This window comes from Myxine glutinosa, chromosome 7 (genome assembly GCF_964187855.1).
Source record: "Myxine glutinosa chromosome 7, kmMyxGlut1.1, whole genome shotgun sequence".
Lineage (NCBI taxonomy): Eukaryota > Metazoa > Chordata > Myxini > Myxiniformes > Myxinidae > Myxine > Myxine glutinosa.
The window spans coordinates 146,502,546-146,530,358 of NC_136267.1; the positions used below are offsets into that span (position 1 = coordinate 146,502,546).

At 41.1% G+C, this 27,813-nt stretch overlaps 1 protein-coding gene across 1 annotated transcript in view; it reads left to right on the forward strand.

The window, feature by feature from the left end:
• Positions 1–26,837, forward strand: part of LOC144893097 (ubiquitin carboxyl-terminal hydrolase 36-like) — a 32,832-nt gene extending 5,995 nt beyond the window's left edge. The window contains exons 2-7 of the mRNA XM_078782755.1: positions 4,973–5,174; positions 8,096–8,206; positions 10,479–10,578; positions 18,500–18,567; positions 23,066–23,136; positions 26,676–26,837. Of these exons, the coding sequence (XP_078638881.1) occupies positions 4,973–5,174; positions 8,096–8,206; positions 10,479–10,578; positions 18,500–18,567; positions 23,066–23,136; positions 26,676–26,837 (714 nt within the window). The remainder of the gene's footprint in view (positions 1–4,972; positions 5,175–8,095; positions 8,207–10,478; positions 10,579–18,499; positions 18,568–23,065; positions 23,137–26,675) is intronic.
• The last annotated feature ends 976 nt before the right edge of the window (positions 26,838–27,813 follow it).

Sequence of the window (27,813 nt, forward strand, 5' to 3'; positions counted from 1 at the left end):
AACGAACCATAGGTTGGGAATAACAGCGTAGGCTTTGATGGGCGTAATGTTTGTGACGTGACAATGTCGATAGTGACGACGTCACAATGTGACGTCACTCAGGCTGTGTCCCATTTTTGTGGCGTGGAAGGTTATTTTCGTGCTGCTGTGTACATTCCCCCGTGCTGTTTGAACGAAAGAGTACGAAGAGTACGAGGACCGTCGAGGAATCAAGAAACAAGATATTAATACGAGGTGAGGCCGAGAAGTAGCAGAGATGTGCACAAAGTGTTAAACCACAAGGTGTTGTCGGGGGTCACTGATCTCTATACGAACTGGACTGCGGGACATGCAACAGGAAACGAAATCAATGAGCCGCCATCTTGGGACCATCAACAAAACATCACTTTGTCGTGTGCGCTGTGTTATAATCAGAGTATTGATTGTTTTTGTGAAGTTAAATCTTCAGTTTTTAGATTAGTTTTTAGATTTAGTGTAATTTGCTTAATTTTATTTATATGAATGATGAAGTACAATTGAATCTATGATTTATTTGGGGTCGGCCCACAACAAGGTTATCCTTTTTTGGCTGCCTCCCTCCCGTGCATGCATATTGCACTTCAAATTTGTTAATTCAGCTGAACCCCAACATCGTCTCGGTGAGAGGTGGTCCTTGAGACTCGATCGCTCGTATCGGGGGTCTGCGGCGGTGGGTGCGGTGGCCGGGTGCTCGGTCGGTCTGGTGTGGCGTCCGCGGGGGTCGTCGTCGTGCGCTCTGAGGCCCGGCGGCTTGGACTGGGCGCTCGTCCGTCGGGACATGGGGCTACTCAAGGTAAACCATTCCTTAGGCCAAATTAATAAATCACTTCAGCTGAACAAATGAAGTAAAATTCGTAATTAGATCGTGATATACTGCTGTTGCGTTTTGTAAGCTTTTTGATGGTCCCAAGATGGCCGCCGCTTTGCATCGGCGGCTTCACTCCAGATTGTACAAATAGTGCACAGCGCCCAATCCAGTTGGTGTAGAGATCAGTGTCGGGGGTTAGTGATCGAGCAATGGTCACACAGATTTCTCAACACTATGAACTTCTGGGAAGTTGGAGTGAATTCAGACTCGAGTTTCTCAAAAGCAAAACAAAGATTGTTTATCAAAAAACAAATAATAATAACATGAATTCTCTTACAAGGAACGTCGACGCTGGAGGAGCCATTAAGACAATCAGTTTGCGCTGCTCTTACCAACATATGGTTGGTGCTTATTGCTTATGATTCCAGCAATAAAGGCCTGCCTTTCTTATAATAAAAAAAGGTAAAAAAATCAAACATTTAAACAGCCTTGGACGTGCACCTTGACCCCATGGCCAAGCCACACCGTCTATCAAGGCTGCCCCATTAGCATACCCATGCACCTCAACCCAAAGGCTGAAGCACATGGTCATTCAAAACGCATGCATCCTGACCCCGAAGGGCCACAATGCATGGTCATACAATTGGTTGGTGCTTATTACCAACATACCTGCCAGCCCCATTACCATTATCGAGTTTATGAACGTCTTCTCCATTTGAGCATTCAGAGTGTTCTTCCGTCCTTCTGTACGTGCGTCTGTCCGTCCGTCCGTACGGCTAAACCTCGTTTTTATCAGCAACCATATGTTCGATTGAGACGAAACTTTCAGGGTAGGAGCGACACCCATGCAGAATGTTTTTATGATAATTGTGATGTCATAGGTCACGTGGTGTGGTAGCTATCTTGGATTAAACGCAAATAATTGAAAAATTATTTCTCGGAAACTGCTCAATGCAAAAATTTGAAACTTGGCACATTGTCAAGTACTCCAAATGGGGAACAAAAGCATCGTTATGATGATATCATCAGTGAAGTGGTGTACCAGCCAAAAATATTTTAATCAAATTCCTTGTCCTAAAAATCTGAAATTGCATGCATGTGATCGATGACCCATTTGTATTGAAATATTAAATTGATGACATCATAGGTCACATGGGTTGGCAGCCATATTGGATTTAACCTAAAACTTCAAAAAAACACCTTCTCCAAAACCACCGAATCGATTGACTCAAAACTTTACGTGTATCATTGACTTGGCATGGCAATTAAAAGATTATCACAAAAACATCATTCGTCACATGGTGTGGCAACCATATTGGATTGAAGGAAAATATTAAATAATTACATCATTGAAGCGGCTTACCCTATCGATGCGAAATTTTACAAATATCATCTAACACCATTGTTGCATACAGTTTGAAAATGATGACGCCGTCGGTCATGTGGTTTGGCAGCCATCTTGGATAGAAAAACGAACCTTATCCGATCAACACGAAACTTCACATACGTGATCCCCGAGCCATACATATGCAGAGTGTACATTTTAAGGTCATATGTCACGTGGTGTGGCAGCCATATTAGCTTGAAAGCATGAACGAGGGCGTATACCCATTGTGGGACTATGCAGAGGCATATTGGCGGCACAGTTGCATTGCTCCAGTTTTTAACATACAAGAAACAGCCACTCCCTTCAGGAACATTGGGTAGGGAGTGAGGAGGGGGGGGGGTATTTTTGTGCCCATGGCCTGACCCTGGGTACAACCAACAAGGATGCAAAATTTGGTGTAGATTGGCCGAGCCCTGTTTTCTTTCTATGATTTTCAGATGTACATACATGCACACGTACATACATACATACATACACACCCATAGGCACACATATATACATACCTAAAACACACATACATACATACTTAATACACACATATATATACATACATACATACTCGATACATAGTCATACATACATACATACATACATACATACTCGATACATACATACATACATACATACATACGTACATACCACATACATACATACTCGATACATACATACATACATACATACATACATACATACATACATACATACATACGTACCTACCACATACATACTGTTATGAGGCACCAGGGTTCGGGGGTGACCACAATGGTGTTCCTCGGATTTGCTCCCTGTCCTCCGGACCTGAGGCCACAAGGCCACGGATAGCTCTGTGGCCCAATGGGTTGTTAAGCAACTGGAGACGGACGTCAGTTAGGATAATCAGGTACAACAGTGTCCTCTCACCCTGTTGTCGTGTTGACCTTGGTGATCTGATGACCTCAGCTAAGGACGTGCCTTCAGCATTCACCCATCTTTCACAACTAATATTACCACGATGGCTGAGTGAACTGTCAGTGAATGCACAGGGTGATGTCTGGCAATCGAGGGGGTCAGCGCATATTGGGCGAACCTTGACCCATCCACCAGTCATGAAAAGTCTTGTTGAGCCATTTGTGGACCTGGAGACTCCCAGTGAGCAGGTGCGATTTCTTCTTGTGGGGCTTTCGTAAAGGCAAGGTTTACGCAACTCAACCAGTGAATATTCAAGATCTGCAAGAGTGGATTAAAGCAGCTTTTGGAGAAATTATTTGTCAGAATGCGACAGAAAATGGTCTTGGAGTATTGCAAAAGGATACACCCACTGCTTGAAAAATATGGAAATAACGTCGAAATTCATCACTAATTTTGTTCACTTCTGAATTCAATAAAACAATATTTACCACAAAAACTTGAAATATGTACATATATCCTGTAAATATTTTGTTTGATTTTGTTTCTTAGCAACATATTTACAGGGGTTCAAAATTGGGAATAGATAAATGGCCCATCCTGTACACATGAGAGGGTGTGGCATGTGAGAGGGTATCAAATATAGCCTCCAAACTCCAAAAGTGCAACCTGACGTCGTCTTATTACAGTGTATAAGGGGATGTATAAAACTAAACTCCCGTCATTTTTTGACTATCTTTAAAATCATTATTTTATTAAAATTGAAATGCAGTCGGACCCCAACATCCGCGTTTCAAACATGCGTGGGACCCCGTGTATTCACAGTTGATAAAATAAGACATGCTTCTTCATACGCAGCCCTGTTCCCCACGTATTCGCGGTTTTTCATGGGCGCAAAAAAACCCATCTCCCACCAGCTGCGCATATGACACTTCTAAAAGCATCTTCTGTGCCTCACGCATAAAACAACTTCCAGCTATACATAAACCATTTCCCACCAGCTGTACACGTCACAGTTCTAAAAGCATCTTCCATGCGTCACGTCACGTATAAAGCCACTGTACATGCGTAACCACACGGTTTGACATTCTTTTCGTGGGTGTTTTGCGGGTTTTTTGCGAGTGTATTCACGATTTTTCTGATCTGCTCTGACATTCACAGCCCTGTGCTTCGTGTATTCTTGTTTTTTTTGCGGGCATATTCACGGTTTTTCTGACATGCTCTGACATCCACAGCCCTGTGCCTCGCGTATTCTTGTTTTTTTGTGGGTGGGTGTATTCTCGGTTTTCACGGGATTTTTGATTTTCCCTTATTCGTCACGAACTGCCAAGAACCTATTTATCCCCCATTTTCCCATTGAAACAGTGTCTCCACATTCACGGATTTGATATTTGCGGTATTTTCCAGGAACATATCCTCCACAAATGTCGGGATCAAACTGTATCGACCTGAACACTGCATGGGGTATCGTGTTCTATGAACTCTCTAGTTAATGCATGGAATGGTTTCACTAGAAAGGTAGTGTCAGCAGAAAGAGTAGATAAGTTAAATTTTGAGTAGATAGGTATCTGTATGCATTGGGGTACATGGATATTTGCAGGTTGTATGTGGATGGGTGTTGGCATCTGATGTTGGTGTAGCCCAGGAATGTTGGCCAAATGACCTCCTGTGCCAAAGTTCCTTGTCTATCCTTGTATATTCCTCTATATACCATCAGCACTGCACCATTTGGCATATTATTATCCCAGTATAACATAAAAGATCCAATCCAAAGCACATGACCTTGTTGCGTTTGTGCCTCACCACATTGGTGTGGAAAGTAGAATTCTTATGTTGTTTGAGTTGGTGTTTTCATTTGCCATGCACATTGGCAGGGTCTGTTAGAAGTTCCAGGGACGATGTCTTCTCCTGAACACGAGCTTCAACTCCAGTGGCCGGAAAATATCGGATATGCAGCTGGACTTGGTCAGGCGATGAAGGAGGCAAACAACAGCTACATCAGCGCTGTTCTTCAGTGTTTATTCCACACTCCATCTCTTGCAGTTTACTTCTTATCTCGTGAACATTCCAAAAACTGTGAGTGCCATCACTATTTCCAGACTTGTTTTGATTGTTTTAAACTGTCTGCAGCAGTAATTTAAAGTTTTGATATCATCACAAGATTTCCACAGTCCATCCTTGATCCAAAATCACATGCATGACTTCAGAGATGGCCAAACAGCCAACTGAGGATAACATGGCAATGAGAAATAACTTTTTTCACTTCCTGCTTCATTGTGCATCTTTTTCATACATATATGCAAAGTGAAAGGTTTGACGATAAGACGGAATCATTCTTGGTTTTTGAAATATGCGCTTTCTCCTTTAAATGAGATTTAAGCAAATTAATGATGAAATCAATCAAGTCGTTTTCTTTCAAAGCACTTTTCATCTATCATATAAAACACAATGTCAGTTTGTGTTTGTACATATGTCCGTCCCCTTTCATAAGGATAGGTTTTAAAGACCAATCTTTTAACATGAATGTGTGCTCACTACGGTCTATTTTTTGAGGATAAAAAAACTCGAAAAACAATTTCCAGGAAAGAGCAATTATGTCTCTTCTATTGGAAATGTAGATGGTGGCTTGCAAACCGAGCATCAAGGGCGGTGTACAGAAGCGTTTTTTAAATAACAATAAATACAAGGCGCAGGGAGGTGAAATTCGCTGCATGTGATGTGCAACATGCGCAGAGTAAAACAAGTGTTCATTTAAAGCTGTAGAAAGTCGAATAAAGAAAAAAGATAAAATGAACAGATGTTTGGAACTACAGAACTTTAAAATGCAATAAAACAAGCACGACATAATAAGAATATCCAAAGCTTTTGGTGCTGTATTCTTCAAGGTAAATCACAATAAGTTAAAGAAGGAAGTGAAAGAGTGTCCATATATGAACATGTCTATGTGAGATCGACACTGATTGGTTGTCCAGTCATGACTTAATTATTATCCGTACACCCATTGGTTGACTCAGGCACCACTATCTCTGGCTCGGATTGGCTGGAGCAGAGTTGAGAGTGGATGACTCACCATTTGTCATCGCTCATCTGGTGTGTTGAAGAATCATTGTATTGTATTAGAGCAAAAAACGATATATAGCACGACATCTCAAAAGGTTTTGGACGGATTCGGACAAAACTTGGTGGGCAGGTTGGGCGTGTGACATAGTCAGGGCCCTTAGGGATATTTTGGTTCAAATTCTTCCAAAAGCATCAAATTTGGCGCAGATGTTGCCCATGCCATACTCTTTCGATTTTTGACGGGCGCCAAGGGCGGTATGATCCAGGGACCATACCGGTCCATCCCACCATGTCACCTGACCTATGACGTCATAATTAGGATATGCATCCAATCACATGGCGTACTATAAGTGGTCAAAGTTCAAAATGAATCGATCGAAAAATGAAGGCAGGGATCCATTTTTAAGGTTTTCATAAAATCCAATATGGCCGCCAGGTCACATGACCTATGACGTTATATTTATGACATGTATACAATCATGTATACATGAACCCGGATCATGATCGCACAAAAATTAAACACAAGGATATGGCATACAGTTCAAAACATCAAAATCCGTACCTTTGTAATTAGACTGATGAACTGCATATGCCTGAAAATTAGGAAACAGACATGTAAATATTTCCTCTAATTGTCAAAAATAAGGTCAGAGTTCGATTACCCAACTCAGAAACATAAAATGGTGAACCTCGTGTAAATCTTGACAAAAAACGCAAAAACCGACATGTTTGACTCAAAAATGACCTTTAAGATGACCTTGAGGGTTGACCTTGACCTCGTATCATCAAAATAACATCATAATTGGATTCCTCGACCTCGAAAACCCCTGAAAAGTGGTATCATACATGATTCCAACCCTTTTGGTTATTTAACTGATTTTCCTCTAATCCGGCTGGCGGCCATTTAGTATTTCGCCAATATGGGGCCCCCGGAGGGGGGGGGGGCGCCCGTCTTGGCGCCCGTCAAAAATCGAAAGAGTATGGCATGGGCAATATCTGGGCCAAATTTGGTGCTTTTGGAAGAATTTGAACCAAACGGCCCCAAAATATCCCTAAGGGCCCTGACTAACAAGGATGAATTGATTCGATTTGGGTGAAGATTCGAATCCGGATCCAGACACGAGAATTCTTTTATTTTCTACGCGATTCTTCACCATTGGGGTGGGGGCCGAAAACGATATAAAGCATGATATTTCAAAGGGTTCTGGATGCATTATGACTAAACTTGGTGGATGAGTTGGTTAGACGACAAAAACAAGCCGATTAGATTTTGGTTCAGGTCCGAATCCAGATCTGGCATATCAGTGGTATACAAAACCTAAACTGGTCAGCCTGGCGGAGGTGTGCTCTTTACCGAGTGCGTCATAGTTTTCTTATGTTGTGCACTTATCAATATTCGGAATTGTGTTACTTTAAGAGCCTTCAACATCCACAAGGAAATGCTAGCATATGGGAAAGCCATGTTTACCTTCATCCCAAGCACAGTGCACTGTTTGAGCCAACAGCCTGTCCGTAAATCACCAGGTTGCCAGTTTAGAGTCAAGGCAGGAAATAAGCCAACACTAAGTTAAGGTGATTTTGCTTCCTCTGAGCTTTCCTGTCACTTCTCCAAATGGCACCTGTTGGAACATCTCTCTTGAAAGATGGCACTCCGTCATGGAAGGAAAACGTTTGGGTGATCCCACACTTGCCAGCCTGACAATTACTTTTGTGTTACTTGCATTTTCCTGATGGAACAAGGCCATCACAAACTTGATTATCCACATATAAATTGTCATACAGTGGTGGTGGAGAGGAAATAAGGGAGACATTCACGGTGTTTGGCAGGAAGTTAGAGGAGGCTTTCTGAGAGTTGTGAAATTTGAGTGAAAAGCTCAGAATAAACGTCATGTTCAAATGATCCATTTTGTATAACATCTTCTTTTGTCCTTTTTCAGGTGAACAAGGTGATTTGTGCACGATGAATTGCATGGAGGAGCTTGTTTGCAACATGTATAAAATCGGTTGCCGGGTCGTCTGTCCTTCATGGTTGATCAGAAAAATGTTCCGTAAGTTCAACTTTTTATCGTTGGCAATGGGCACCCTGCATATATAGGTTAAAACACATCAGTACGTAAAGTGTTCTGGGTACCTTGAAAACGAAAACACATAAGATAATAATGTGCATGTGTGTGAATAATTTGTTTTAAAAAATTAATAAAGTTTCTACTATGAATCAACCAACTGCACACATGCTGGGTGTGATGTATTCTTCAGGACAAGCATTGGACAAGCACGATGTGTGTACACATTATAGGCAACAAATGATATTATTAATTATATTATTATTATTAATTGTTATGAATTCTTATAATCAATTATATTATTTATTAATTATTATAGGCATTGTAGGCACTTTCTGCAACTGGATTGCAAATTTTTTCATGCAGCTGGATGAATCAAGTGGTCCCTTTGAAACCGAGAGACGTTAACTGCATTGAAAATACATTACTTCTTCATGCAGCTGTAGGAATCAAATTGCCCCCCCTTTATATGAACTTTTCTAGAGCATTACTTGGTTCCTCCTAAGAACACAAGGGTAGTCCAGCATGCACACGAGATTTTTTGAATGTCCCTTATTTTCTATCGTTTGGTATTTTCCACAAGCCATGGAATGTCCCTTATTTTCTATACTTTGGTATTTTCCACAAGCTATGGAATGTCCTTTCTTTTCTGTAGTTTGGTATTTTCCACAAGCTATGGAATGTCCTTTCTTTTCTATACTTTGGTATTTTCCACAAGCCATGGAATGTCCCTTCTTTTCTATAGTTTGGTATTTTCCACAAGCTATGGAATGTCCCTTCTTTTCTATAGTTTGGTATTTTCCACAAGCCATGGAATGTCCCTTCTTTTCTATACTTTGGTATTTTCCACAAGCTATGGAATGTCCCTTCTTTTCTATACTTTGGTATTTTCCACAAGCTATGGAATGTTCCTTCTTTTCTATACTTTGGTATTTTCCACAAGCCATGGAATGTCCCTTCTTTTCTATAGTTTGGTATTTTCCACAAGCCATGGAATGTCCCTTCTTTTCTATAGTTTGCCACATGGCACATACCATATAACGGGGCCTTTTCTATGCCCCAGGCATTTTTCTCAAGAATGAGTACTGGTTTACTGGTAACAGGGGCAATGCATCAGTGGCACAGCTGCGCTTCCAAAAATAATGCAACCAGCAGCCACATGCTGCACACCAAACAAGTTTATTAACCATCTAGGACCAAGCAATACTTTTACCATGAATTGAATGGAATTCAACATCCACATCCCTTTTTATAGGAATTAACATCTGATCCGATGTGCCATACACTGTTACAGAGTATTGGTTCTGCTGAAGCAGTTTCTTGATCTGGGGTCAAGCTGGGTGGTTTGCCAACCCTCTACCAGCAGTAGTTAGGGTAATAATTTGGAATCTTTATATTTCTCAATACAAATTCAGGTGGGACTGCTGGCTTTACACAACCTCTCCCCCCCAACCATTCCCCTCCCCCCCCCCCCCCCCATCGTTTACATTCCCCAAGGGCAGTCTGATATGAGCTGCAGAGCCCACCTGCTGGCACAACATCAGAATGGCCATTTTAGTTGGATTAATCTCCACAGAGAGCATACATTCATGACCAGACATTTCGGAGGTGAACATAACTCCAACTAAGCAAAATAATCTTGTCCCTCGGTCTATATACCTGGTTTTCCAAAGAGCTTTCACGTTCAAGTACAAATTTCGCTCGACTCAGTTTATCTTCTTGAGATCTGACAGCAAATTGGAAACATTCAACCCAACATAATAGGCCAATTCTATTTTGATTCTATAAAAATCTTGCCACATTTCTGTCCTTTTTTTTTGTATACAAGACCGAGGCTCGTGTAAGAGCTAACATTAATCACATAAAAACAAACTGACACATAAAACATATGATAAAGGGAGCGGGAGACAAGATGGGGGGAGAGAGGGAAGCACACAAGTACAACATTTGAGAGCAGGGACATCGAGAGATCTGTGGGAGGGAGAGAGCTTGGGGGAGTAGGCATGTGAAAGGGGGGCGGAGGTGGGAGAGGTATAAAACACATGGACACATGCAGGCAGATGTCTGTCTTCCTCTCTAGACTTTCAACATCTTTTTTCACTTTCAACAACAAAAACTTTTTTGACATCCAACATTCTCACCTCCTCACATAAAACCCACTTTTGTCACAAGCCGACACTTGACAGACTATATTATGATTGCTGGCTGCTAAATCTTTATTTTCTTTCACTTTCGGTCTGTGTTTGTTTTTATGCAGAAGTCCAAAGGAATTTCACCTTATTTCAGGAACGAGATCCCTTCAATTTACTGCAATGCGTTTTGAAGGAACTTCATCAAGATTGCTTTCATGGAGACAAGTAAGGCCTTTGGGTGTGTGGGGGGAGGTGTGATGTAGTTGGTGTTTCAAAAAGGTTTGATTGCCTGTTTGGTCGGATTGAAGGGAGGGAGGAAATTTGACTTATGATGATGTTGGCTGCTTTACATGTTGGAGTGATCTTTTTGTTCTCTCTCTACAAGAGAGAGGCTCATTGAGGGAGCTAGGTTAAATTGACAGTGGGGTAGTGGGGAAGTGGGGCAACAATTGGCCACTACGGACAAATAAATAGCAAACAGGAAAGGAAGAGAGGGAGAAGGGATGAGGGTGAACCTTGATCCTTTCTACCCCCTCTAATTTCACCCCAAATCCACTTTTTGAGGTGCCGACTTCTTTCCTGGAAGTCCTTGGTGTCCTTGCGTTTTAGACCTATCCTGCCCCCCCCCCCTCCCCAGGCCCTCTCCCTCCCACACATCTCCCGATGTCCCTGCTCTCAAATATTGTGTTTGTGTGCTTCCTCCCCTTCCCTCCCCATCTTGTCGACCACTCCCCTTTTTATATACTTTGTTTGCTTGTTTGTTTGATTTGTTTGTTTGATAAATGTTAGCTCTTTCACGAGCCTCGACTCTATACAAAAAAAAACAACTGAAATCAGCAAATAAGAGGGTCAATGGGGCTAGGAAGGGTTAAAGGGAGTAATAAAGATCATGGAGCAGGATGGGGGATGGCATGAGGTGGTGTTGCAGTGCCTCCTTGAACCCTTTTTACTGCAGGCTATGCAGTCACGTGAAAAAGTAAGTACACCCCCATGCAAAGTTTTGACTTTTTCAACATATTTCAACATACAGCTATTTGATCTTCATTTCAACAATATTGATAGATAAAGGTGATATAATATAACAAATATCATTGAACATTTCCATTTTGTAGTCCATTGTATAATTTAAATAAACATAAATGCAAATTTCGCATGTGGAAAAAGTAAGTACACCCTTGGCACCAATAGGTGGTATTGCCCCCTTTGGCAGAAACAACCTCAAGTAGGTGTTTCTTACCAGTCTCTGACATTGACTGGGAGATATTTTTGCCCACTCCTCCGTGCAGAATTCTTTCAGCTGTGCGATAGTTGAGGGGTTTCTTGCATGCACAGCTCATTTCAAATCCCCCTACAACATATTGATGGGGTTTAGTTCCGGGCTTTGCCTTGGCCATTCCAGAACCCTCCATTTCTTTCTTTTCAGCCATTCCTTGGTGGTTTACTGGTATGTTTAGGGTCATTGTCATGTTGTAAGGTCTACCTTCGGTTGAGCTTCAACTTTCCGACAGATAGCCTCACATTATCCTCAAGCACCCTCTGGTCAATGAAGAATTCATAGTGGATTCTATAATGGTCAGCTGCCCAGGCTCCGATGCAGCAAAGCTGCCCCAAACCATAATATTTCCACCACCATGCTTTACAGTTGGTATCAGGTTCTTGTGGTCAAATGCTGCCTTTGGTTTTCGCCAAACATGTCTTCTGGTACTGTGGCCAAATAGCTCTACCTTTGATCATCTGTCCAGAGCACATTGTTCCAGAAGTGCTGGTCTTTGCCAAGGTGTTCATTGGCAAACTTTAGTCTTGCCTTGATGTTCTTTCTGGAGAGCAAAGGTTTCCTTCTGGCACACCTCCCATGTAGATCTAATTTGTGCAGCCTCTTTCTAATGGTAGACTCATGCACTTTGACATCAACAGTGGCAAGAGCTACCTGTAGGTCCTGTGATGACATTCTGGGGGTCTTCGAGACTTCTTTCAGCATCTTGCGGTCTGCTCTCGGGTTGAAACTTGCTGAAGTGGCCTGGCCTGAACAAGTTGGCAGTTGTTTGGAATCTTCTCCACTTGTAGATGATCTTCCGGACAGTCGAGTGATTGATTTCAAATTGTTTGGAGATCTTTTTAAATCCCTTCCCAGACTCGAAGGCATCTATAACCTTCTTTCTGAAGGCCTCAGAGAGCTCTTTTGATCTCGGCATGGTGACACTGCACACTTCAACAACAAAGAGCAAACCAAACTAAATGTCTGAGGTTTAAATAAGACAGGTTCCTCCAAGATCCTCTCCAACGATGTTCTCATCATTTGCACCTGAGCTGGTGCACCTGATTCTAATTTTAGGTATTTGAAGTAGTGATACATGTGGGGGTGTACTTACTTTTTCCACATGCGAAATTTGCATTTATGTTTATTTAAATTATACAGTGGACTACAAAATGGAAATGTTCAATGATATTTGTTATATTATATCACCTTTATCTATCAATATTGTTGAAATGAAGATCAAATAGCTGTATGTTGAAATATGTTGAAAAAGTCAAAACTTTACATGGGGTGTACTCACTTTTTCACATGACTGAATATATATATATATATATATATATATATACAGACGTAGCATTTAATATGGAATATTTTTTTGTGGGGGTGAACTTACTTTTCAAGATGTCTTAGAACCAAAAGTTCATTGGGATTATGTTGAAATTATTCTAGATTTTGTTAATGTGACCTTTAAAAGAAACAAAAACCACATTTGACATTTTGAAACAAATAAATTGATCCTTGAAAGTGATGCAAACTGATATCGAACTCAATTCATGGACAGTACTGTGTTAAACTTCTGTACGTTTTCCAGAAGTATCTCTTTATTTTGCACATTAGCCAAATTTTTTTAATAACAAAAACCAAAGTTAAATTACGACTGGGATTACGGACAGTAAAATTACAGTTCAGTACTTCGTGTAACCCCCACGAGCATTCAGTAGAGCACGTACACGTTGAGGCATGCTGTTCACGAGATTTGCCAAGGTTTGGACAGGAATCGCTTGCCATGCAGTGACAATAGCCTGCTGCAATTCACGCACAGAGGTCGGCTGCTGGTCCAAGTGGTCGATTTGATGCGTTAATTCTGCCCACAAGTTCTCTATCGGATTCATATCCGGGGACATTGGAGGCCACTCCATATGCTCTACACCACGGTCAGAAAGAAAGTGTTGGATCATGCGAGCACGACGAGGCCGTGCATTGTCATCTTGGAAGACAAAGTTTCCTCGAAAGGCTGCACAAACAAATGGAAGCAATGTTTCTCCCAGAATGGCCCTGTGCTTGAACTGGTTCAGGTTTCCATTCAGAACAACCAGGTCAGTTTTGCCCCCTGCATGAAAAGCAGCCCAAACGGTCACCCCACCACCTCCAGCTTGGAGTCTTGGCACTATACAATCTTTGTTGTAGGCTTCATGCACTTGCCTGCACACTCGGACGTGACCATCTTGACGATAGACCAGAAATCTAGACTCGTCACTGAAGATCACGTGATTCCAGTGTCCTGGCTGCCATTGACGGTGCTCTCTGGCCCACTGCAATCGGCACTGGCGGTGTTGTCTGGTCAGGCGTGGCTTTCTCAGGGGACGCCTGGCACGATAGCCTGCTTGAACCAGTCATTGGTTGACTAGCCTTCTGGATACAGGCACATTTGTCAGTTGCTGCCACTCAGCCCTAAGCCGATTAGCTGACTTGGTACGGCCATTGCGGACCAACCGGTGCAGCTGGCGATCATCCCTCCTTGTGGTTCTGCGGGGATGTCCTGGCCTCGGTATTGGAGTAGGGACACCCATCTGAGCATTTCGTTTCAGGATCTTTGACACCTGACCTTGAGTGATGCCATACTGCCGAGCAATAGCACGCTGTTTCATGCCGTAATTTCGTAAAGCCACCACTCCATGACAAACAGCATTGGTGAGTTGACGGACCATCTCCAGAGGAAGCGGCAATAACTTTTGGAGATGTGCAGCAGTTGTTTTCCATGAATACAGAACGCAACAACCCTTGTATACCCGACTGTGAAGCCAATCATCAAATGCACCTGTCCGTACATTTTGCCACGCCACCTGTGATATAATCCTGTTGTTGACTTCTTGCTGCGACAGACAATCAGTGACATGGTTCTTTCAACAAATAAATCACCAAAGTGTAAAAGAAACTCACTAGATTGATATACTGAGTTAAGAAAGTAAACCCGTTAAGAAAAAAAAAAATTCCATATTAAATGCCATGTATGTATGTATGTATGTATATATATACAGTGGAACCTTGACTTACGAGTTTAATTCGTTCTGTGACCGAGCTCGTAACTCAATTTGCTCGTTTCTCAAATTAAATTTCCCCATTAAAATGCATTGAAATGCTATTAATCCGTTCCAGCCCGCCAAAAACCACACCAATTTTTTTTAAAATATACAGTATATATAAAAATATCTCGCGCTTTATATTTCACCTGTATGCAGCATACAAGTTGGCAGGATGGCCTGGACTGGAGGTACGCACACTTGACTCTAAACTGTCCAGCCTGGGTTTGAATCCCGACCCAGCTATAACCTGTCATGGGTGAATCACAGGCAGGGTGATTCATCAATGTGTGTACCGCTAAACTGGGTGCCCCGTTTGCGTCCCATTAGTTGTTGGATGTTAAGGATCTCACCGTGTTTTCCACAAAGAGAAGGCGAGCTATCGCCGGCACTCTGAACAAGTTGTGGCCTGGCATGCTCTTCTCCTCTGCCGTTATATACGTCCTCCTCGGCATCTTTTTCCAGAAGAGCCCTGTCTCGTCACAGTTGAAGATTTGCTGGGGGATGTATCGTTCGGCTTCTATCAGTTCGGCAAAAGTTATAATAAAATCTTCAGCTGCCTTCACATCCGCCTCACCAAGTCGACAACACGCACACCTCGCTCATGTTTTTCGACGATTGCGTGTTTTATATCCAAGCACATCATCCTCTTCTTCTTCTCAGTACTGCCCTTGGCACTCAATTTTTTTTTAAAGGTATTCTATTTTAAATTATATTTTGACTTTTGTTACAGCCTTCGTTTTATAACGTTTTTATAAATGCGTGTTTGATCTGAGGGATCTGAGGGGAAAAAAATAATCTCCTAAGGTTGAAATAATTGCAAACGAACACAAACAACAACAACAACAACAACTACATTGAGTGACGTATCGGTGACGCACTTCCTTTGCAACTTGCCGGGTTCGAAGCTAGGCCTTAGTGTGAGCATGGAAGCTTGTGTGGCGCTGCTTCGCCGAGAATTCCCCAGTATAGATGTCGAGGTTTTCGATTACGTGAAAGGTGTGCGAATTGTTTGTATCGTCAGCGTGTTTGTCTCTTTTTACACCTGTTTTCGGCCGCTGGCCTGCTCTGGCTTACCGCACCGGTGCTATATACGGCAGACTATATACATATAGACTTAAACAGCAGCTATATACGGCAGAAATGCTTGCACGGCAAGATAACCACGTGACCGGAACCCACCTGGTGGCGGGTGGCGTAAGCTCGTAACTCAGATCTCGGCTCGCATCTCAAAGCAATAAACCGCCCGAGCGACGGCTCGTATCTCGGATACCGTTAAGAAAGTAAACCCGTTAAGAAAAAAAAAAATTCCATATTAAATGCCATGTATGTATGTGTATATATATATATATATATATATATATATATATATATATATATACATACAAATATATATATAATATATACATGTATGTATATATATATATATATATATATATATACAGTGAAACCTTGACTTACGAGTTTAATTCGTTCTGTGACCGAGCTCGTAACTCAATTTGCTCGTTTCTCAAATTAAATTTCCCCATTAAAATGAATTGAAATGCTATTAATCCGTTCCAGCCCCCCAAAAACCACACCAATTTTTTTTGAAATACTGTATATATATAAAAAATATCTCGTGCTTTATATTTCACCTGTATGCAGCATACAAGTTGGCATGATGGCCTGGACTGGACGTACGCACACTTGACTCTAAACTGTCCAGCCTGGGTTTGAATCCCGACCCAGCTATAACCTGTCATGTCGGTGTTTCACAGGCAGGGTGATTCATCAATGTGTGTACCGCTAAACTGGGCGCCCCGTTTGTGTCCCATTAGTTGTTGGATGTTAAGGATCTCACCGTGTCTTCCACAAAGAGAAGGCGAGCTATCGCCGGCACTCTGAACAAGTTGTGGCCTGGCATGCTCTTCTCTGCTGTTGTATACGTCCTCCTCGGCATCTTTTTCCAGAAGAGCCCTGTCTCGTCACAGTTGAAGATTTGCTGCGGGATGTATCCTTCGGCTTCTATCAGTTCGGCAAAAGTTATAATAAAATCTTCAGCTGCCTTCACATCCGAGCTTGCTGCCTCACCATGCCTGACGACGGAGTGAATGCCGGTCCTCTTCTTAAAATTATGAAACCATCCCCGACTGGCTTTGAATGACTCTTCCGATGCCTCGTCCGTTGATGTTCCTGCCGTCTGCTGCACCAAATCCCCGTAAATGTCTCGGGCCTTCTCACACATGATGCCCTCGGTCACGGTATCTCCTGCGAGCTGCTTCTCCGTCAACCACACAAACAACAACTTCTCCATCTCTTCATGGACAGAGGTCCGGAGCTTTGAAATAATCTTAACGCCCTTGGCTGGCGTTATAGCCTTTATCGACTCCTTCTGCTTCAAAATCGTACATATCGTAGAAGTACTACGATCGTACTGCCTCGCCAAGTCGACAACACGCACACCTCGCTCATGTTTTTCGACGATTACGTGTTTTATATCCAAGCTCGCTCGCTCGTAACTCAGATCTCGGCTCGCATCACAAAGCAAAAAATCGACCGAGCGACGGCTCGTATCTCGGAAAACTCGTAAGTTGGTGCACTCGTAAGTCAAGGTTTCACTGTATATATATATATATATATATATATATATATATATATATATATATATATATATATATATTTATAATATTGCAAGTTGGTGGGTCAGGTTCTACACGTGCCATGAGCAATGTCAAAATACTGTGGGGAAACACCGAGGCTGTGGCTATCTTAGGTGCAGAAGGGGAGTGAGATCTGAGGGTCCGAGCTTCATTCGGGATGTGGGAGCCAGAGTCAACAAGTAAAAGATGTGCATGGGGTCCGTCCATTACCCCATCTATTTATTTGTTTATCACCTCATCTTCGTCGCCGATCATTCATCCCATCATTCTTTGCCAATCATCAATCTGTCCATTCCAGATTGGATGCATGATGCTGGAATATGGATTGTAGTATGTTAAGTCATTGTAGATAAGGATACGAGGGCGGGATTGCGGGAATGTTTGCGTCGGGGATAAGGGGAATTTATGAATGCTGTAATTATTGTACATACAGTATGTGCCATTTCATTGTCCCATCTGCCTGTAAATACCTGCTTGGCCTGCTGTTGTAAATACTTCCCTTTTTTGTTATGGGCAATAAATGCCATTTCTTTAAGAAACCCTGTCTTGACTTATTCTGTCCATTTTGTTGGAAACATAAGACTGCTGAGGTGTTTAGCCAGCTTTTATTTGTTATCTAAGTTTGATCTCAGGTGCAGTGTTGGTTTTGCACGACTGACTGACTAGGTACTGTCAGTAACTGCTATGTCAGTCCCTATTTGCCTCACTTAACTCACCAGCACGGCAAACCGATGTTGGGGGGGAGGATCCGGTCAGAGTTGATCGTGGCATGCGGTGTCCGGGACCTCATAGACCCGTCATCTGGGGGTAACCTGATGTAGGTTACAGATTTTATGCTGCAGTTTGATTTCATGAAACATATTTGCTGAAAAAAAGACAAATTTAATAGAAATTAATGCCAGACAGAAAATGTTCCCAATTTTGATAATCTGCTGTACCACATCTATAATTTTGAATATTTGGTCTAATGCCAGTAAGTACTAAATGCAGTAAACATGGTAAGCTGCCTTTTGCTTTTACTTCCATGCTGCATGAGCTTATTTTAGATAAAAAAAGTTTGTGTATAAACATCTATTTTCCTTGATAGCTAATGTCTTGGTGCAGTTATCTCTTCACAACTATTCAATGCTTCATACTGATTTGATGTTATTTTGTCACATATCCTTCAGGAATCATGAACACAGTGTGAAATCAACGCTGATAAGCCAGACATTTGGTGGAAACCTGAACTCACAATGTAAGTTTATTGGGGATTTCCATCGTTTGTGTTTTTCTTTTCCATTAATGGTCTCACTGCCAATGAGGTTAAGTGATCCCCACACAGTCTTATTCTCATTGTCACTAGATGCTCACCAGCATGGCTCTCTGCCTGGGTTGGACACCAAGACTGGTATTGAGACCATAAAGATGATGGCTATTAAGTTGCTGACTGGATAAAGGCTGTTTGGAAAGCAATTCCATTTACATTCTTGGAAGTGTTCGAGGTGCTGTGATATTGAAGATCCTTCCGAGATATTTTGCTCCAAAAAGAGCTCATCAGCCTTCAGTCTAGTTTTAATTTTCCAAGGGAATTTCCAGTTCACTTCTGGCATCCAGTTGCTCGCTTTGTCAGCCTTTTCTCTTGCCTCTGATTGACCTCTTTCCAAAATTTCCCAACACAGCTGCTGAACAGTTTATTACAATCACTTCTGTGTGTCTGCCCGGACCGCAACTTTTTTTTACGATTTGAGCTTTTGTCATGAAATTTTCAACAAAACTTTATGATGAGAATATGGAGAAGACAAATTAATAATTTTGTCAAAAGGTCTAAAGATCAAAAGTAAGCATCACCTAAAATCATAAATTTTCCTGCCTTCTCGCATTCCTGCTTTCTTATTTCTACATCGATTTCTTAATTCCTGCATCAATTTCTTATTCTCCAAAAATGAATAAATGTGGGGGTGTACTTACTTTTTCCACATGCGAAATTTGCATTTATGTTTATTTAAATTATACAATGGCCTACAAAATGTAAATGTTTCATGATATTTGTTATATTATATCACCTTTATCTATCAATATTGTTGAAATGAAGATCAAATAGCTGAATGTTGAAATATGTTGAAAAAGTCAAAACTTTACATGCGGTGTACTTACTTTTTCACTTGACTATATATATATATATATATATATATATATATATATATATATATATATATATATATATATATATATATATATATATATATATATATATATATATATATATATATATATATGTATATTTATAATATTGCAAGTTGGTGGGTCAGGTCGATTGATCAACTTCGAATACCCTGCCTCTTAAATATTTACCCATATTGAGTTGTTCAAAACAGTATCGATTCTTAAAACAGGGGCAATACCCCTGACACTCACCTGGTAGAATAAACAGTATACGGCACTGACTAAAGGTATTTTAAACCAATTTCAATGCTTGCTCGAAGACAGGGCGGCATGTAGAATCATACTAACATAATCATGACACTTTAAACAATCAAATAAAAAAATATCTATTTTCGGGGCAACCATACTCCTCCCCTCCCACCCTGTTATTCCTCCTCAGACCCCAATTTTTCCAATACCTTCAACAAACATTGGTATGTCACGGATGATGAAGGTTGTGGTGAAGTTTCATCAAAATTGTGTGTGTAGGTTCTGAGCAAAATGCAAATACCTATTTTGGGGGGCAAGCCCCCCATAGACCACCTTAGACCCCGATTTTTTAAATGCCAGGAACAAACTTTGGGAGAACATGGGTGATTAAGGCTGTGGTGAAGTTTCATCAGAATTGCATATGTAGTTTCTGAGAAGAAAGCAAATACCTACCTGGATCAATAAATACCTGGATCCACTTTGACCCCCGGTATACCGTCTTAGACCCTGATGCCGTGAACAAACTTTAGTCACAACACAACAAATATAATTTGTGCCAAATTTGGTCGCAATCCCATCAGCGATTTGAGATGAAGTTTCAAGTGTTTACAGATGGACTGACGGACTGACGGATGGACGGACTGACGGATGGACAGACTGACGGATGGACGGACGGACGGACTGACTGACGGACTGACTGACGACGCACCATCGCATAAGCTCCCCTGAACTTCGGTCCAGGTGAGCTAAACACGTTTTAGAACATTGTGAGACTATTTCACGAGGCAATTCATTCCACATGTTTACCACACAATTTGAAAATATATACTTGCATATGTCAACATTAAAATGTTTAACAAATAAATTCATGGTATGACCACAAGTTTACCCGAAAAGTGAAGAATTGTGAAAAAATTCCAATCGGAAAAACTATTTTATCTTTTACATACCATAAGCAAATCTCACAATAGTCGTTCTTCTGAAGACGATATTTAAAGTAAAATGAGACGATTTAATATTTGTATGGAACATTTTGAACACCAGGTAAGCAACGAGGGAACAGTCGTTGAAACCGTTGAAAACGTTGAAATCAGTTAAATATGTCTTTTAAACAATGTTTTCCAAACCAAACAATGTGTGCATGTGCAACAAAATACTTTTTTCTGTTTTACCGGCCACCACAAGCTTTTGTTTTTATTTATTTATTTATTTTTAATGGTCTAATGCTCATAATGGAGCTCATTTTATACATGATTTAACGCTGATTTTCTCTTGTTTACAAATATATGAAAAGCAACTTCCTGCGCAATTAGCAGCTCGTTATATTACATCTTATCTTCAGTCTGTCACCGCTGATTGGTCAGGAAGTGTGAGTGAGGTTTTTTGTCCACCGTCGCACCGCGGAGCGAAAGGGGGACTATGGTTTTCCCCTCCGTCCGTGTGTCCGTCCGTGCGTCCATCCGTGCGTGCGTCCGTCCGTGCGTGCGTGTGGGCGTGCGTGCGTACATGCGCAAGAAAAGGAATGAATTCAAATTTGGTTTGTGGGTGCAACCCACGTAAAAATCCAAGATGGCCACCGCCATGTATGTCTGACGCCATGTATGTCTGAACCTTGTGAGCGGAATATCTTGAAAAATATGCGAAGTACCAACTTCTAATCAGGTGTGTGGGTGTATCTAGGCATAAGGAAGAACGCTATTGAAAATTGGATCGCCACGTCAAAATCCAAGATGGCCGCCACCATATATATTTGTGAACATTGTGAGCGAAATATCTTGAAAAATAAACGAACTACTAACTTCTAATCTGGTGTGTGGGTGTACCTACGCATAAGGGAGAACGCTGTTGAAAATTGGTTCGCCACGTCAAAATCCAAGATGGCCACCTTGCGTCTTACACTTTGTCAACTCACATCACTTCACCGACGGGGGACCTAGGCGTAACGCTTGTTTTGGATAATTATTGTGTATCAGAAAGTCGGACAACTGGGTTGACTATGTGCTCGATTGACTAGGTTTGGGTTGACTGACACCACAAAATAGAATATTGGCGAAAAACTCAGAAAACAAGAAAGTAAGATAGTCTATGATTCAAAATATCATTTGTTTGTAATTACCAGGCGAGAACTAGAATGGCACTCAGTAGAGAGCACACCTTCGCCAGGTGAACAGTTTACGTTTTGTATCCCAGAGTAGAGCAGAAAATCACAATACAGAATCACATTTAATCAAAATCATCCGTCCACAACTTTTTGAGATATCCTGCTGTATGCATATCATTTTTGGACCTATCACTCAATGGTGAAGTATCACTTAAAAACTTCTACCAGCCGGATCCGGATCTTCACCAAAATTGAATCGATTCTTCCTTGTCACACACAAAACCTGTGCACCAAGTTTCATCCAAATCCGTCCATAACCTTTTGAGATATCCTGCTATATGTTGGTTTTAGCCCCATCACTCAATGGTGAAGAATCACATAAAAATTAAATAATTGTCATATCCAAATGCGTATTCAGATTTTCACAAAAATCGAACTGAATAGTCCTTGTCGTACACCCAACCTGTGCACCAAGTTTCGTCCAAATCCGTCCACAACTTTTTGAGATATCCTGCTATGTATCGTTTTTGGCCCCATCTCCCAATGGTGAAGAATCCCTTTTAAAATTCTAGTAGCCGGATTCGAATCCGCATCTCCACCAAAATCGAATCATTTCGTCGATGTCACATACACGACATCTCTGCCAAATTTGGTTCGAATCCATCCAGAACTTTTTGAGATATCTTGTTCACAAACAGACAGACAGACAATAAGAAAGTATGACAGACAGACATGGGTGAAAACATAACCTCCATCTACCTTTGGTGGCGGAGGTAAAAACATTTTTACAGGTAGAAAAATGAAATAAAACAAATTTCAACTTTTCAGTGATTTTTGGTTTCAACTTCAGATTTCAACTTTGAGTTTGTCTTCTCCAAAGACTTTCAATAGTCATTTTCAAGACTGGAATTCCTGCCAGAGTTGTTTGAAACTTTGGCAAACCATCAACTTTCATTGCTTGTAACTTGCACATTGCCAAAGCTAAATATCAGACGGAATGAAGTCCTGTGATTGAGTGTAAATATCTGGAAACGAGCATATAAAATAAATCCTTATTGTGCGAAATGGCAGTGAAGAGTCTGTATTTATATGACCGAGCCATCATGTGACGTGCATTATAAAATGGTTGTGTACTTTACATATATGTTATTGTCCAACTGTTTCAGTAAAATGCGTGCATTGTTCTTTGCTTGAGTTACGTTTCAACCTTGGAATCTTTTTTTTCTTGCCAATTTTACAGTGAAATGCAAGTTTTGTTCAAAGGTGTCGCATCTCCATGAATATGTCGAACATATCGTGTTGGACATAAAGGTATGTAAAAACTTCATTAAAAATCAGATCTGCAACCCCAGAGACCGTTTAAAAAAATTACTTTACATGTATCAACATGTACTGTATTTTTTTTTACATACATATCTATCGTCTATCTTCTATCAAAATATGTGAAAGAAAAGTTTTTGTTTGTTTGTTTGTTTGTCTGCGCAAGCTAATCTCCTGAACGGTGAAATATAGGAGGAAACCTCCAATACAAAAAATGTCGGGACGGGCCCCGGGAAGGTTATCGGCTCGGTGGCGAGGCCGGTCGAGGCCGCTTCGGCCGGGCTGGGCCCATTTCACAATTAAAAGCTGAGCTAAATTATATAGTAGTCAATCTTCCACGGCCGCGAGTAAAAGCTGAATTATAGTAGTAAATGCATTCAAAAAGAACCCGGGGAACGCCGGGTGATTTTGGCTGGTCTTATTAAATCTCCTCTGACTTCACATGACAGACCTGTGACGAGGAGCTATCTTTTGAACTCACATGTTCAAATACGCCAGAAATTCTGACCCCAACTCACTCTCTGAAGTACACATTGGAATTTCGTTTTGACGATTTAACAAGGACAATAAGACATAAAATGTCATGGCCCCCATGGTTTTAGTAATTTTGCTTTGCAGAGCTAAACGGCCGCCAGTCGGCCATTTTTGGTGGGATTCCAAAACAAAACATTTTGCATATGTAAGCCCTCATTCCTTATCTGTGCGGCAAGTTTGAATAAGATCAATAAATGCATGTCCGAGAAATGGTTGAGGACGTGTTTAACATCGGGGTTTTTTTGCATCTAAAATGACCGCCAGTCGGCCATCTTTGATCGCATCGCGAAACAAAATGATGTGCATATGTATACAATCATGTGTTGTCTTTGTGTCAAGTATGAACAAAATTCGTCCATACATCTCCGAGATATGGTTGAGGAAGTGTTCCACATCAGGTTTTTTGCATCTAAAATGGCCGCCAGTCGGTCATCGTTGATCGCATCGCGAAACAAAATGATGTGCATATGTATACAATCATGTGTTGTCTTTGTGTCTACTATGAGCAAAATCGGTCCAAACATGTACGATATATGGTTGTGGATACACGCATGCACACACAGACGGACGGACGAGCGAGACCCAATCCATACGCCCCGTTTCTGACTCTGTCCATCATCGTAAATGCATCGTATATGCAGTGACATGCAATCTGTCGAGGCACTACCACCCTGCACATGTGGGAAGAGGGTGGGGCTGTGCCTCCTCACCTAACCCAAATGACAAGAAGATCCATTTTTTTCAAATTTGGTCAAAAGGTAATATATTGAGAGCTGCATTGTTCTGGAATTGAATAACAGGAAAAAGACACAAACATTGATTTGTAACTCAACACATGTTTATTGCGTTTCCATCACTAAAGCGGCCATTCATTTTTCTTCAGTATCTTGAGTCAGATTACCCATATTTTAGTTCAATTTCTGCTGTCGAGTTTCTCTGCAGAGTTGTTCGATGTTTGGACAGAATGGAGTCGTTTTCATTTTCAAGCAAGACTCTGAACTCGCCTTGTTCAATTAGTTTCTCAGTGTGATTTTTTATGAAATTCATACTTGAAAACACCTGCTCGCATCGGAAAGTATATCCGAAGGTGGACAGAATGCCAAGTGCATATCTCTCCATGTTACTGTCGGTATCCGGGAAAGAATTCCAAACTTCAAACACAATTGGCTTGTTTTTTTGAAATCATCGAATTCAGGACATCTGTGTTGAAGTGGCAGGGTAGACCTGTGCCAGGGTAGATCTGTGCCAGGGTAGATCTGTGCCAGGGTATATCTGTACCAGAATAGACCTGTACAAGGGTAGATCTGTGCCAGGGTAGATCTGTAACAGGGTAGACCTGTACAAGGGTGGACCTGTGCCAGGGTAGATCTGTGCCAGGGTAGATCTGTGCCAGGGTAGATCTGTACCAGGGTAGATCTGTACCAGGGTAGATCTGTACCAGGGTAGACCTGTGCCAGGGTAGATCTGTGCCAGGGTAGATCTGTGCCAGGGTAGATCTGTACCAGGGTAGATCTGTACAAGGGTAGATCTGTGCCAGGGTAGACCTGTGCCAGGGTAGATCTGTGCCAGGGTAGATCTGTACCAGGGTAGATCTGTAACAGGGTAGATCTGTGCCTTTCTCGACTTTCGAGTTTGGTCACGAAGCCTCTGAATTTCGAACTCCACATGTCCTTGTCCTTCCTGCAAACCAGCCAGTTCAAGTTCGAGTTCTGCTGGGTCTACTCCTGTCAATCCTGAAAAGTTGAGGGCAGATATGTTTACTTCAAGGGAGTTTCAGACGGTCAAAACATGGATGCAGTATCAGTATCCATCAATACAGTTCAGATATCCAACAACAACTTACACACACACACACAAATACACACACACACACACACACACACACACACACACACACACACACACACAAATACACATATTGATACACACACACAAATACACATATTGATACACACAAACACACACACACACACACACACACACACACACACACACACAAATACAGATATTAACACACACACACACACATACACACAGACAAACACACAAATACACATATTGATACACACACACACAAACACACAAATACACATATTGATACACACACACACACACACACACACACACACACACAAACACAAACACACACACACACACACACACAAATACAGATATTGACACACACACACACACACAAACACACATACACACACACAAACACACAAATACACATATTGATACACACACACACACACAAACACACACACACTCACACACACACACACACACACACACACACACACACACACACACACATACACACTCTCTCACACACAAATACACATATTGACACACACACTCACACACACACAAATACACATATTGATACACACACACAAACACATACATACACATATTGATACACACACACACACACACACACACACACACACACACACACACGTTTGCCGTTTCTTGGACTAATGTGAGAATCTCATTCCGAATCCAACTTGAACGCGTCCCTCATAACTCGCAAGTCTCCATATTGTTGTGCCGTCGGTAGTCTATGACACGGTAACCAATCCTCCATCGGTACAATTGTCACAACAAAATAATGCGCAAAGCTTCACCATTTTAACTCCTCTTTTAACTGATGTAAACACAAAGATGCAGCCCACATGTAGTTTCCTTTTGTTTGCTTGTACACCAAGATGGCGGACAACCAATGTGGTGACGTCACATGCACATTCATCCTCCACTGAAGGGGGAGTTATCAAAACTTGTTATTTGTTTCCCAAACAAAAACTGTTATCCTGGTGTTTCACAGGCACGATGATTCATCCATATGTTTCGTTTAATACAATTTATTTTATATCCCTCAAATGTGGATATCAAATGGCCAGTATTTGAAGCACTTGCCGCCACGATTCATGTCCGATTGTTATTTTGGAATTTATTTGTTCACACCTTCTCATTGTTGTGCCCTTTACCCACAGCACGTGACCAATGTGACGTCGGCCTTGAAGCGCCACTTCTCCCAGAGGATTGAGTCGGACGTGGATTGCGAGAGGTGGGAAGTTTCACATTTTACCTTCAGAAATCCCCGGGGAAGGAATAAAATTGAGTTATCGCATGTAAATCTTTATCTATCGACATAGCGCAATGCAGGGGTGTGGTGGGGGCCTGGAGGGAGTTAGTGCAGTGGGTGCGCACCCTCTTCGGGTTTCCGGTGGTAAATGATATGCTATGATATTGGATGTAGTCCAGTGGTGGGGCCCACCGTTCAACTTACTCTTCATGTGAGTCAATCATGCATGTGTTTACAGGATACACACATGATGAGAGGTGTCAAGTTCATCTTTTAATAGCACATTAAATGTGTGTTTCTTAGTTGAAGAAAAACAACTGGGAGAAAAATCGTTTTTAAAGAGTGAGTTTTGGAACAAAACAAATTAGGAAAAAAATTGAATATATTTTAAATAGCCACTTTTGGAACAAAAACGTCGTGAAAAAATAACAACGAAATTGATGGAAAAAGTATAAGTTCAGGAAAATGGTGAAAAAATAGCAACTAATTTGGTGTAAAAAAAAACAAAAATCCAGGAAAATAGTGAAAAAATAGCAACTAATTTGGTGTAAAAAAAAAATCCAGGAAAATAGTGGAAAATAGCAACTAATTTGGTGAAAAAAACAACAAAACCCAGCAAAATAGTGAAAAAATAGCAACTAATTTGGTGTAAAAAAAACAAAAATCCAGGAAAATAGTGAAAAAATATCAACTAATTTGGTGTAAAAAAAACAAAAATCCAGGAAAATAGTGAAAAAATAGCAACTAATTTGGTGTAAAAAAACAAAATTCAGGGATATAGTGAAAAAAATTGCAACTAATTTGGTGAAAAAAAATCCAGGAAAATAGTGAAAAAATAACAACTAATTTGATTTAAAAAAATTCGGGGAAATAGTGAAAAAAATAGCAACTAATTTGGTGTAAAAAAAACAACAAAATCCAGGCAAATAGTGAAAAATAGCAACTAATTTGGTGTAAAAAAACAACAAAATCCAGCAAAATAGTGAAAAAATAGCAACTAATTTGGTGAAAAAAAAACAAAAATCCAGGAAAATAGTGAAAAAATA